Consider the following 13,592-nt stretch of genomic DNA (forward strand, 5'->3'; position numbering starts at 1 on the left):
GCTCAATCCAATCAGGACAAGTTCAAGATACCACATCCACAGGAAGGAGATCTCCTCACCCCCCCCCCCCCCCACTGGGATCTATGGACTGACTGATTGACAGACAGCTATAGAGGGAGGATACTTGGAAGGACTGACCAGCTTGGAGGATGCAACGCTTAACTCTCCAGCTTGAATTACAACTCTTGGAATAACCTGGAGGACAATGGCCTACTGAGGGAAGAAACCCCGCTGATTCTAGTATGCTTGGTCGGATATCTAGATCTATTCTTTCGGATATCAACCTTCGGGTGGTTCTGGGGAAATAATCTAGAAGACCGCCTCTGCCGAGGGAACGAGCTAGGCTTCTTCTAGTAGGCAGTCTTGTCCTTACAGGTTGGACCAAGATAATCAGCTAGTGAAGGAAGCTGCGCCTCTTCGGAGCAGGTCAGTCTGGAAAGTTTGTGCTTCAACTGAAAATAAATACAATTTAGCTATAAGAGAAACCCTTTCTGGTACAAAACAGGAACGTGAATGGTGAACTACCTTTAAAATTGCAGTCTTTAGTGTAGATGCAACAGTTTAAAGGTTTAATAGCCTCTTATGAATGGCAGAGGGGGTAAGGAATAGTGACATTGCCCTAGCCAGCAGGACAATATCCTATAAACTCCATTTATAAATCTACACATGATCAGGAATGGGGAGGAGGAGGTTATTGTTGGCCAGGGCACCAGCCACCCGTTGAGATACTATCGCTAGAGAGTTGTTTGATTCTTTGACTGGCCAGACAGTATTACATTGGATCCCTCTCATTTTTTCTTTGCCTACTCTTACATCAAATAGTCTGGCCTATTCTTTACAGTTTTCCTCTGTCCTCCTACATCAGACAACACTGAGATTACCAAAAATTTTTTTTTTTTTTTTTTTTTTTTTTTTTTTTTGGTCAAGGGGTCAACTACTGCATTGTAATTGTTCAGTGGCTACTTTCCTCTTGTTAAGGGTAGAAGAGAAACTATAGCTATGGTAAGCAGCTCTTCTAGGAGAAGGGTACTCCAAAATCAAACCATTGTTCTCCAGTCTAGGGTAGTGCCATAGTCTGTAATATGGTCTTCCACTGTCTTGGGTTAGAGTTCTCTTGCTTGAGGGTACACTAGGGCACTCTATTATATCGTGTTTTTCTTCCTTTTGTTTTTAGAAGTGGTTTTTTTTTTCTTGGAAATATCAAATTTATTGTTGTCACTGTTCAAAAAATTTTATATTTTATTTGCTCATTACTTCTCTTGTAGTTTATTTATTTCCTGTTTCCTTTCCTCACAGTTTTTTCCCTCTTGGAGCCCTTTGACTTAGCATCTTGCTTTTCCAACTAGGGTTGTAGCATGGCTTGTAATAATAATAATAATAATAATAATAATAATAATAATAATAATCAGTTACGATTGACTGCTGTTTCCATTTTCAAATTCACCTGATATTCTATTTTGAAAAGTGCTTTTGTTTCTTTGACGGCAATATATATTATATCATAATTGTACATCTTCATCATACGACTTATACTTTTATGATAATAATAGATTCGACTTTAATAGGTCCGGGTAAGGCCTACCACCTGCTATATTATCTGGATGGTTCGTTTTTTTTTAAACTTTCATTTGAAATTTAGAGGAAGATGCTCCTCGTGGTATCATAGATTGAATCATGCTATCCTATTAAGATGCTCGTGCAACATTTAAATGAAATATATACGTGTATTTAGGCCAGCTCTCATTTCATCTGTTGGCTGAAATAGTAATGTTTAGATACTTGAGTTCATCCAAAAGTATATCCGACCCATTTTCTATATCACGTTTTCTTTATAGACGACTTATTTGAAGGATACCTGAACTAAATTAATAAATCCAATAAGTGACTGGATAAAGCAGAAAATATTTATTATGACACCTTTGAGATGTGTCGTGCATGCATACATAACTGGTGTATAATAAACTCTTTAAATCATCCATTGCTTTTTAGTTTACTCTTCTAATTTGATGGGAATAAATAAAAAGACACGATTCTTGTCTGATATTGATATATACAATCCGTAGGGGGTGTACCGTAAGCACTGCTGAAGGATCTTCTCGGCTTTCCTTCGGCCCTTTCTACTTGACTTCCGTACAGGCTTCCTTTTCATCCATATTTTACTGTGCAACTTTTCTTAACCATTTCTAGTAAACTTAGCCTCCTGCTTTACCAACTAGGGTTGTAGCTTAGCAAGTAATAATACTAATAATAGTAATAATAGACACGTCAAAAATTACTTCTAAATATTATATGTGCACGCACAGATTCAAATTTTCCCCTTTTCCGAAATACAACACGGCAGTTTTGGCAAATTGTGGAGCATTCGGGTTGCCTAGTGTTCTATACACTCACCAGCATAAGACTACTCCCTCTCTCCATCCTACGGACAAAGCTGACGTGACCGGAAAGAATATATATATATATATATATATATCCAGACACTTGGTCTTTATTGTATAGGGGAGGTGTATGTGTGTATGTATGTATATTACCATTTTTCCAGCAAACCAGAAATGTTCTGCATTAAAAACACGCTAATTGTGTTAATCATTTACTTTCATTGGACTTCTCTCTCTCTCTCTCTCTCTCTCTCTCTCTCTCTCTCTCTCTCTCTCTCTCTCTCTCTCTCTCTCTCTCTCTCTCTCAGGGAAAGTGTAATTTGATTTTTCGTATCATATGTACTATTTTTTTTTAATTATATAATGTCTTGGGATAAAGTTTCTACACAGAAAAGTAGAATTTTACAGTAGGTAAAAGATCAGTGTCTGTCTGTGGTAAAGTTTATGTCTATAGTCTCTGTGAATCCGGCTTATTATTTCATGCAAATATTAAAAAATGAATCAGATATTGAATATCTCTACGATTAGTACAAAATTAACAAATTTTACATTAAGTAGGAGCTGTGCAATATGACAACAAAGTTAATATTATGTAAATGATGCTAAAATTGTAATATTGTTGACTCATAACTAATATATATCTTTATCATGAACTGTAGATTAAATCTTATCTATCTTAAGTATCTTTTAACCAAGAAAATCTAAGTTCTCTGTTTATATTGAATTGTTTATAAACATCGCACATCGGCAGTCATGTTTCTCACGCATGCCTTACGTTGAGGGCGAGAAGCAGCATTGATTTGAAACCTTGGCGCTCATTGGCTCAGGCGGGAACTTGTGACCAATAGGCAACTCTGTTATGAGGGTGAGCAGCGTATGTAAGCTAAGCGGCCATTGGCTGGAGGAGCTCACATTCCCCAATGACAGAGGGGGCAGGGTTGCCAGGTTTTCTGAATCAGAAAGGCTAACTTCTAATCAATAACAGCTTTAAAAGGCCAATCCATTGGTAGAAAAGGCCAAATATATGGTATTTAAGGCCCACCTTTTCTTTCATGATATTACTAAAGGCCAAGCAATTTTAAAGAGAGGCCAAACTTGAGGTTTTTTGAGTTTTTTGGCCTGAAAAAAAGGCCAACCTGGCAACCTTGAGAGAGGGTAACATACGAGTAAGAGAGAGCTTTTATTTCGCCAAATTGTCAGTATCGCCGTGTGTCTCTTGAGGTGAAAGTGTGTGTCTCTTCGTCTTTACTCTGTGGCAGTGAAACTGCGGTATTAATATAAGGTGAGGCGTGTTTTAGGCAGCAAACGGAAGATGAAAGTCGAAATACGGTGTTTTGTTCGTTGCATATTCAATCGTGAATGCTGTTGGTTATTTATATCGCATTTAATTGCCAAGACCTGTGAGTTTTTAGTTGTGGGAGGAGAGTAGTGCAGCGGCAGACAGTGGATTGTGTGCACTTAGATAAAACCTCCACTAATATCTATTCTTACATTGATTTCCTTGACTTTCTTTCCTTTCTATGCCATTAATTCATTCTATTCCGTGTGCTCCTATCATCGTAGGACTGTAGTTTATAAGGACATGTCTCCTTAACGAATAAACTTTGATCAAAGACGAATATTAAACACTAGTGATAACCACACGTTCTTCGTCGGCTCTCTCGGCCGCAAGTGTTTTGGAAGTAGCTGGTTTAGTTGTTTATGTTTATTCATTATTGTATTTTATGGTCTATTTGAGCTTGGGGTTGTATTTTTAAGTTTTCATGAAAGTACGCAGTTTCCTGGTTAGAATTACATGGTAATAGATAGTACGAATTTATATATATATATATATATATATATATTATATATATATATATATATTATATATATATAATATGATATATATATGATATATATATATATATATATATGTATATATATAATATATATATAGTATATATATATATATATGATATATATATATATATATATATATATATATATATATATATATATATTATATATATATATACTCACACCTGCAGTTGTTAATCAATTACAGTGGCTTCAACTATAAGGAAGATTTTCTATCACAATGTAAATTAGAGAAGGTGGAGCAAACACTATTAATTTTTATACTTAATATATATAGGAATGATATTTTCAATGTTGTTAGTGTTCATTATCTATCTTGTAGTTTATTTATGTCCTTATTTCCTTTCCCCACTGGGCTATTTTCCCTGTTGGAGCCCTAGGTCTTACAGCGTGCTGTTTTTCCGACTTGTGTTGTAGCTTAGCTAATACTAATAATAATAATGATAATAATAACGCCTTATAACAAGGTGCCTCCAAAATTTAGCTGCAATTTAGTTTTCTGCAGATTTCAACTTCAATAATAGTTATTTGAAAGCTCATGGTGACGGTAGCTCTTTTAATCTTGATTCAACACTCTCTCTCTCTCTCTCTCTCTCTCTCTCTCTCTCTCTCTCTCTCTCTCAGAGATTAGGACGGACATCCTAGTAATGTAGGGTGACCCCGAAATTGGAAAGTGGAACTTATTGTGCTGTAAATCTCATGCCAGCCAAAATCCTTTGAATATTCATATAACTTTAAACCGTCTATTTAAAAGCTATCAGTCACAACTAGTAAAATAGATGGAGAGCTTCAAAAAGATCATTGTATTAATACCTGTTGCCGTGTGTCTATCCTATTCACCTGCCACCGTACACTCAAACGATAAGATGATAAAAGAATGTTATCGTTCGTGGGATTTCGCGATAAGAGAGAGAGGGAAGGGTTGTTTCTAGACCTAGTTCAAATTGAATAAGAGAGGGAAGGGTTGTTTGTAGACCTAGTTCAAATTGAATAAGAGAGAGGGAAGGGTTGTTTCTAGACCTAGTTCAAATTGAATAAGAGAGAGGGAAGGGTTGTTTCTAGACCTAGTTCAAATTGAATAAGAGAGAGGGAAGGGTTGTTTGTAGACCTAGTTCAAATTGAATAAGAGAGAGGGAAGGGTTGTTTCTAGACCTAGTTCAAATTGAATAAGAGAGAGGGAAGGGTTGTTAAAATCCACGGTCTAAACGCCAGAAGGACGAATGCTTCTAGACCGAGTTCAAATTGAAGGTTATCAAGTGTGGCATGTTATGTTTTGTAAGGTTTCTTCGTGGCCGTAACCTTTGTATGGTTTAAGATTCGTTAAATCGTTATACTGTAGGTTCGAAAATTTCAAATCTCAGTCCTCGAGTAGGCTGGGGGCAGGTCATGTCAGGTCAGGTGACTCAAGGAATGTTTATGATGTTTTTCTTGTATGGGTAGGTTTTGTGATTCTCTCTCTCTCTCTCTCTCTCTCTCTCTCTCTCTCTCTCTCTCTCTTTTCTGATTTTATGATTTTCTTTTATTACTGATGAATTATTTCAATTACAAAGTTTTAGCCGATTTGTTGATTCTTAAAACAACTTTTGTATGTCTAAAATATCAAATACTTGGACTATTTGTAAGATGATTTTACTAGTTGTAGCTTTATATTTTATGAATACCCAATGTAAATATTGGAAATAAAGAATTATTATTATTACTCTCTCTCTCTCTCTCTCTCTCTCTCTCTCTCTCTCTCATTTGTTAATCTGGTTACATTCATCTTAATTACATTTGGATCATTGTTACTGTTATTTATATTTTGAAAATACAAACAAGGCACACACTCTCTCTCTCTCTCTCTCTCTCTCTCTCTCTCTCTACTGATTCGGTGGTCTGTGTGTCAATATTACGATTATTTATAATTTTGAAAGCATAAATACATATATTTAACCAAAGAAAAAACTCTGTATAAACTAATTCTGTAGAAAAGTCAGATTGTATATATTATTATTATTAGTGGAAATAGATTTTAATGTTGATACCTCTCTTTGTCATTCCAGATTTCGCTCCCGTTCGTGAGAACATAGCTATTTTCGTGCTTCGAATCTTCTTACAATCTGTTAAAAATGCGTCGCTTAGTCTCCAGTGTCAGCGACAAGTTACTCAGAGTGTCGTCTCTGGTCGCACAGTCTTCTAGCTCCTGCCAGTGAAGGATTTCATTAGTTTCCTTTTTGGGGGGTCCTATTTTTTGGTGTTTTCAAATCTGCTCTCGCTGTGACTACTCGGAAATTCCAGGATGTTCGATATGGTTGAAGTGACATACTGAAGGCTTTCCAGTTGGCAGAAGCGTAGGCCTACTGAAGGCGGGAAGGTTTAAGAAGAAAGCATAGGTCTACTTAAAGTTGTTTGATAATTAGAAAAATTGAAAGGGAAACATAAGTCTAATCATATTGAATAAAGGGTTAGGTAAATAGGCCTATTCACGAGATCCAATTGTGATAAATTAAGTCTTAATCGTGATTGAAAAGGTGGAAAAGTCTGAAAACCTCTAAGAAAAGGTGGAAAAGTCTGAAAACCTCTTAGAAAAGTCTGAAAACCTCTTAGAAAAGGTGGAAAAGTCTGAAAACCTCTTAGAAAAGGTGAAAAAAGTCTGAAAACCTCTAAGAAAAGGTGGAAAAGTCTGAAAACCTCTAAGAAAAGGTGGTAAAAGTCTGAAAACCTCTAAGAAAAGGTGAAAAAAAGTCTGAAAACCTCTAAGAAAAGGTGAAAAAAAGTCTGAAAACCTCTAAGAAAAGGTGAAAAAAAGTCTGAAAACCTCTAAAAATAGTCTTAATAACTTGGGAAAATATATATAAGTGACCTATCGTTCGTTAAACCTCTAAGAAAAGGTGGAAAAGTCTGAAAACCTCTAAGAAAAGGTGAAAAAAAGTCTGAAAACCTCTGAAAATTAGGCTGAATAACTTGGGAAAATATATCTAAGTGACCTATTGTTAGTTATTCGACCCAGTTTCCAAGCAACAACGCCAAGATGAACGGGTTAATGGCAAGGAAGAAGAAGTATCGCTTCCAGGTGACCATTATGGTGGAGGAGTTACAGCACGTGCCCTTCGTCAATCAAGTGCTGTTCGCCAAAGTCCGTCTCCTGGATGGAGGCTTTACGGATCACTCATCAAGGTGAGTCTATGGAATTTGCTATTTTGGGTTTTTTTTATTATTATTATTATTATTATTATTATTATTTATTTATTTGTGGATGTCAATTGGGGATTATTAAATGTCCTCTTATTGTACTTTTTCAAATATGATTTGGATTTTGTCTTTTTATTTTCGATTTAAGGTTTTTTTTTTGGGGGGGGGGTGACATTTGGTTTTAAATGGGTCTTTTTAATGTACTTTTTCAAATTTGGTTTGTCATTTTTTGAATTAATGTTGTTAGCATTTTAACTCAAGTTGAGTCTATTGAATTTGCGATTTTAGTTTTTTTTCATTTATTTATTTGTTTTATGGATGCCAATTGGGGGTTATTAAATGTCCTCTTATTGTACTTTTTCAAATATGATTTGGATTTTGTCTTTTTATTTTCGATTTAAGGTTTTTTTTTTTGGGGGGGGGGGCTGACATTTGGTTTTAAATGGGTCTTTTTAATGTACTTTTTCAAATTTGGTTTGTCATTTTTTGAATTAATGTTGTTAGCATTTTAACTCAAGTTGAGTCTATTGAATTTGCGATTTTAGTTTTTTTTCATTTATTTATTTGTTTTATGGATGCCAATTGGGGGTTATTAAATGTCCTCTTATTGTACTTTTTCAAATATGATTTGGATTTTGTCTTTTTATTTTCGATTTAAGGTTTTTTTTTTGGGGGGGGGGGGCTGACATTTGGTTTTAAATGGGTCTTTTTAATGTACTTTTTCAAATTTGGTTTGTCATTTTTTGAATTAATGTTGTTAGCATTTTAACTCAAGTTGAGTCTATTGAATTTGCGATTTTAGTTTTTTTTCATTTATTTATTTGTTTTATGGATGCCAATTGGGGGTTATTAAATGTCCTCTTATTGTACTTTTTCAAATATGATTTGGATTTTGTCTTTTTATTTTCGATTTAAGGTTTTTTTTTTTTTGGGGGGGGGCTGACATTTGGTTTTAAATGGGTCTTTTTAATGTACTTTTTCAAATTTGGTTTGTCATTTTTTGAATTAATGTTGTTAGCATTTTAACTCAAGGTGAGTCCCTAATTGAAATTTGCGATTTTAGTTTTTTTTCATTAATTTATTTTTTTTTTTTTTGTGGATGCCAATTGGGGTTTATTAAATGTCTTTTTTAATGTACTTTTTCAAATATGGTTTGTCATTTTTTAAATTAATGTTGTTGGATTTTAGTCTTTTTATTTTCGATTTAAAGTTTTGTTTTATTTTGTGGGTGACATTTGGTTATTAAATGGTTTTTTTTTTAATGTACTTTTTCAAATTTGGTTTGTTATTTTTTAAATTAATGTTGTTGGCATTTTAACTCAAGGTGAGTCTATTGAATTTTAGTCTTTTTATTTACGATATAAGTTTTTTTTTTTTTTGGGGGGGGGGTGACATTTGGTTATTAAATGGGTCTTATTAATGTACTTTTTCAAATATGATTTGTCATTTTTTGAATTAATGTTGTTGGCATTTTAACTAAAGGTGAGTCTATTGAATTTTAGTCTTTTTATTTTCAATTTGTTTTTTTTTTTCTTTTCTTTTTTTTTTTGTGGGTGACATTTGGTTATTAAATTGGTCTTTTAATGTACCTTTTCAAAATTGGTTTGTCATTTTTCGAATTGATATTGTTGGGATTTTAACTCGTTAAGGGGAGTCTTAGATTTTTTCATTTTATTATATTTTGTAGATGCCAGTTGTTAAAGAGGTCTTTTATTGTACTTTTTCAAATATAGTTTGTCATTTTTCTCTAATAAATATTGTTGGCATTTTACTCATCAAGATGAGTCTATTGGGTTTTCGATTTTAGTTTTATTTTTATTTCGGGGATGACTTATTGGGCCGGGGGTGTTAAATGTGTCTTTGTAGTGTACTTTTTCAAATATGGTTTTTAATTTTTTCGAATTAATGTTTTGTTTGACAGTCTCGTTTTTATTTTAATGCTTGGACACTTGATTTCAATAAGTACCTTTCGAGAATTTCATCGTAATTTTTCTAATTGGGTATTTTATTTATATGAGATTACCTGACCCTCCTTGGTCCTAGCTTGGGTGGATAGGGGATTTTGGCACTAATCATACACATACATATATACATGTATATATATATATATATATATATATATGGTCAGTCTGTAGGGCATTGTCCTGCTTGATAGGGCAATGTCAATGTCCCTTGTCTCTGCCATTCATGAGCGGCCCTTTAAACCTTTAAGAAAAATGTTATGGGAACTTTAGTAAGTTTAACTTTTATTTATGTCAATGAAGAGGGAAAATTAGAGATTTATTCATCGAAAAGTCCCTTTGAGTGGGCAGCAGTGCCAAGTATGGACGTGAGAATGCAAAAGAAAGGTGGTCTTAAATGTACTTGAACGTGCACTGCATTACAATACTTGTCATAAATTTATTTATTGTTTATATATGGAATGTCAATATAAATGTTTCTGTTCTTAAAATATTTGATTATAATTGTTCATTACTTCTCTTGTAGTTTGTTTATTTGCTTATCTCATTTTCTCACTGGGCTATTTTCCCTGTTGGAGCCTCTGGGTTTATAACCTTCTACTTTTCCAACTAGGGTTGTAGCATAGCTAGTGATAACAATAATAACAATAACAACTCCCTAACAACATTCTGCTTTTCCAATTAGGGTTGTAGCTCAGCTAGTAACAACAACAATAATACTAATAAAAAGTCTTTTTATAGTTTATTTATGACATATTTGTTTTTGATGTTGTTAATGGTTTATATGTGACATGTCTGTTTTGACGTTGTTCTCTTCATTTATTTATTTCCTTATTTCCTTTCCTCACTGGGCTATTTTTCCCTGTTGGAGCCCCTGGGCTTATAGCAACTTGCTTTTCCAACTAGGGTTGTAGCTTGGATAGTAATAATAATAATAATAATAATATTGGAGCCCTTAGGCTTACAGTATTCTGCCTTTCCAACTAGGGTTGTAGCTTAGCTATTAATGATAATAATAGGCCTAACATTCCAGTGGAGATTGATCAATAAGATAATGACCCTGTCATGGTATTCGGGGACTTTATCTGTGAAAGTAGTTATATCTGATTTTTTTTATATTTTTTTTTCTCGAAATATAATGAATTATTTGTCGTTCTAAAATCCACGAAAGAACCATGATATATACTGTTACTTCCCCCCTCTAGATTTTTCATTTTGGTTTTTATTTTGGTTTTTAATGTTTCCATTTATTTTCCTTTTTTAATTTCCCCTCAATTTTCTCAATTTTCCTTTTACCTGTAATTTCCAAATTTTCAGTATAGGTGTGTTTCCGCTTCCGGTTCACCTTTTCCATTATTCCTATATTTGGCATATTTACATTTTTCCTTGCTTGATTCCCATTTTCTTGTAATTTTACCTTTCATGTATTTTCCCCGTTCCTGCATTTTCCATATTGTCTTTAGTTTTACCACTTAATATATTTCCTCATCCATGTTTTTACTAATCTTTTCCTTTTTATATATTTTCTTTTCACCTGTATTTTCGAATGAATTTCTTGTGTTTTCTCATTTTCATGTATTTAATTTTCCATTTAGCCTCTGGGCAAGGATGGTGAAGGACAGTTTAGTCCAATAGGTTCTCTCTCTCTCTCTCTCTCTCTCTCTCTCTCTCTCTCTCTTATTAAGCAAGGTTAAACTTAGCCCAAAAGCCATTTTATCAGAACAGATATTGTGATGTCATTGGAAGAACAAATAGATTCTCTCTCCCTCTCTCTCTCTCTCTCTCTCTCTCTCTCTCTCTCTCTCTGTCGTATTGAGTATTAAGTATAATTAAACTTAGGTCAAAGAGCTATTTATCAGAACATTGTGACGTCAGTGGAAGAACAAATAGATTCTCTCTCTCTCTCTCTCTCTCTCTCTCTCTCTCTCGTATTAAGCATGGTTAAACATGGCCCAAAAGCCATTTTATCAGAACATATTATGACGTCCTTGGAAGAACATGTAGATTCTCTCTCTCTCTCTCTCTCTCTCTCTCTCTCTCTCTCTCTCGTATTAAGCATGGTTAAACTTGGCCCAAAAGCCATTTTATCAGAACAGATATTGTGACGTCATTGGAAGAACAAATAGATTGTAAGCGACCATGAAACCACAGGTTAATATTACTGTGTTGAGGCTCTAGAAGCATTTGTGAGGGTTGTATGTTGTTGGTTTTATGGCTTCTCTCTCTCTCTCTCTCTCTCTCTCTCTCTCTCTCTCGTGTGCAAGCAGTTTTCAAGACCAAGTTCAAAGTGTGTTTCTCTGTTGTCTGTTATTATTATTATTATTGTTATTATTATTTTTTTTATTATTATTATTATTATAAGCTAACATGCAACCCTAGTTGGGAAAGCAGGATGCCATAAGCCCAAGGGCCCCAACAGGGAAAAACTAGCCCAGAGAGGAAAGGAAACAATGAAATAAACTACTCTAGAATTAATAAACAATCCAAATATTTTAAAAACAACAACAGCGTATTTGTTTATCGTCAACTTCAATTAGGTAAATAAGTTATTGTTCATTATTTTTAATCAGATTTTCTATACACTTTTTCGATCATTCAAAAAATGAACACATTATAATATCTTGAGAACTTGCTAAATTTAACGACCAATTTAATTTCCTCTTGTACCAGGCACTAAATAGAAGCTTGAAACTCAAGCAGTGCTTGTCTGTGCCATATGGCTAACATTTGTTGGTTCTCGCGCACGCAGTTTATGGTGTGTTTGCATCTCTCAATAAAAGAAAAAAGAAGAATAAAGTAGGTCGATTTTTACTCTCCTCTTCAGCTCAAATCACGTAGTTATCTTTGATTGCTTTTAAACAGGTCAGGGTTGTTTAAGGTGGAGCATTTTGTCGTCAGTTTTGGCTCGTTTAAATAGGTCTCTCTCTCTCTCTCTCTCTCTCTCTCTCTCTCTCTCCTTATTTTCTGAAAGGACATGACCTGGTTTCACTTACTGATATGACCTCGCCTTCCTTCAACAGCCGAAATTATTTCTGTTTCTCTCCGGCGACATGAAATTGCCACGCTTTGAGGACTGTGTTCCGGTTTCATTTAAAGAGTCAGTATCAAGTGGTGTGTGTTTATTTACTTGTTCATGTTGTTTATTTACGTGCATATGCTTATGAATGGTTTATCCCTGTGGTTTGATACTCCTTGCTATTTAAAATATTTAGCCGAGGAGTCAAATGCTTAGATAAGCTGCTCTTCTAGGAGGACATTCCATAATCAAATCGCCATTCTCTTGTGTTGGGTAGTGCCATAGCCTCTGTATCATTGTTCTCTAGTCTTGGGAAGTGCCATAGCTTCTGTACCACTGCTCTCTAGTCTTGGGTAGTGCTATAGCCTCTGTACCACTGCTCTCTAGTCTTGGGTAGAGTCATAGCCTTTGTGGCATTATTCTCTAGTCTTGGGTAGTGCAATAGCCTCTTTGGCATTATTCTCTAGTCTTGGGTAGTGCCATAGCATCTGTACCACTGCTCTCTAGTCTTGGGTAGTGCCATAGCCTCTGTACCACTGCTCTCTAGTCTTAGGTAGTGCCATAGCCTTTGTGGCATTATTCTCTAGTCTTGGGTAGTGCAATAGCCTCTTTGGCATTATTCTCTAGTATAGGATAGTGCTATAGCCTTTGTACCTCTGCTCTCTAGTCTTGGGTAATGCCATAGCCTCTGTGCCTCTGTACCATTGTTCTCTAGTCATGGGTAGTGCCATAGCCTCTGTACCATGGTCCTCCATTGTCTTGGGTTGGATCTGTTTCCTTATTTCCTTTTCTCACTGGGCTATTTTCCCGGTTGAAGCCCTTATTGGTTTATAACATCCTGCTTTTCAAGCTAGGGTTGTAGCCTAGCTAGTACTTATGATAATAATATACCCCTGGCTTTATTAAGAGTAAGACAATGGGAGTGGTCATGTGCATAACGAAGCGACAGACGTACCTCTTGAAGAGAGAGAGAGAGAGAGAGAGAGAGAGAGAGAGAGAGAGAGAGATGCTGCCCTTCCAGGTAGCCCTACCCCCAAGGTCTCAAGCGAGGTCTATGGATATATTTATAAACCTTGGTATGTTTTTTTCGGTGAGCTGAGAAAATTTCCCCATCCATAACTAATTCATTGAGACATTGTTCTAGAAAAGGTAGCATATTCTCTCTCTCTCTCTCTCTCTCTCTCTCTCTCTCCACAAAATTAATAAAAG

The 13,592-nt window shown here is 35.0% G+C and overlaps 2 protein-coding genes across 5 annotated transcripts in view; both read left to right on the top strand.

Moving 5' to 3' along the window:
- The window catches only part of LOC137657310 (golgin subfamily A member 6-like protein 22), an 8,838-nt gene extending 2,424 nt beyond the window's left edge, over window positions 1–6,414 (top strand). The window contains exon 5 of the mRNA XM_068391644.1: window positions 6,278–6,414. Within this exon, the coding sequence (XP_068247745.1) occupies window positions 6,278–6,414 (137 nt within the window). The remainder of the gene's footprint in view (window positions 1–6,277) is intronic.
- LOC137657832 (EEIG family member 2) overlaps window positions 3,508–13,592 on the top strand; it is a 46,858-nt gene continuing 36,773 nt past the window's right edge. For 2 of the 4 annotated variants that reach the window (XM_068392411.1, XM_068392414.1), the window contains exons 1-2: window positions 7,005–7,086; window positions 7,211–7,391. In XM_068392411.1, coding sequence (XP_068248512.1) covers window positions 7,246–7,391 — 146 coding nt within the window. In that variant the 5' untranslated portion in view covers window positions 7,005–7,086; window positions 7,211–7,245. Of the gene's footprint in view, window positions 3,661–6,277; window positions 6,776–6,856; window positions 7,087–7,114; window positions 7,392–13,592 lie in introns of those variants that run through there. The other 2 variants (XM_068392412.1, XM_068392413.1) reach the window with 2 other exon arrangements.

Source organism: Palaemon carinicauda, chromosome 18 (assembly GCF_036898095.1).
Source record: "Palaemon carinicauda isolate YSFRI2023 chromosome 18, ASM3689809v2, whole genome shotgun sequence".
Classification (NCBI taxonomy): domain Eukaryota; kingdom Metazoa; phylum Arthropoda; class Malacostraca; order Decapoda; family Palaemonidae; genus Palaemon; species Palaemon carinicauda.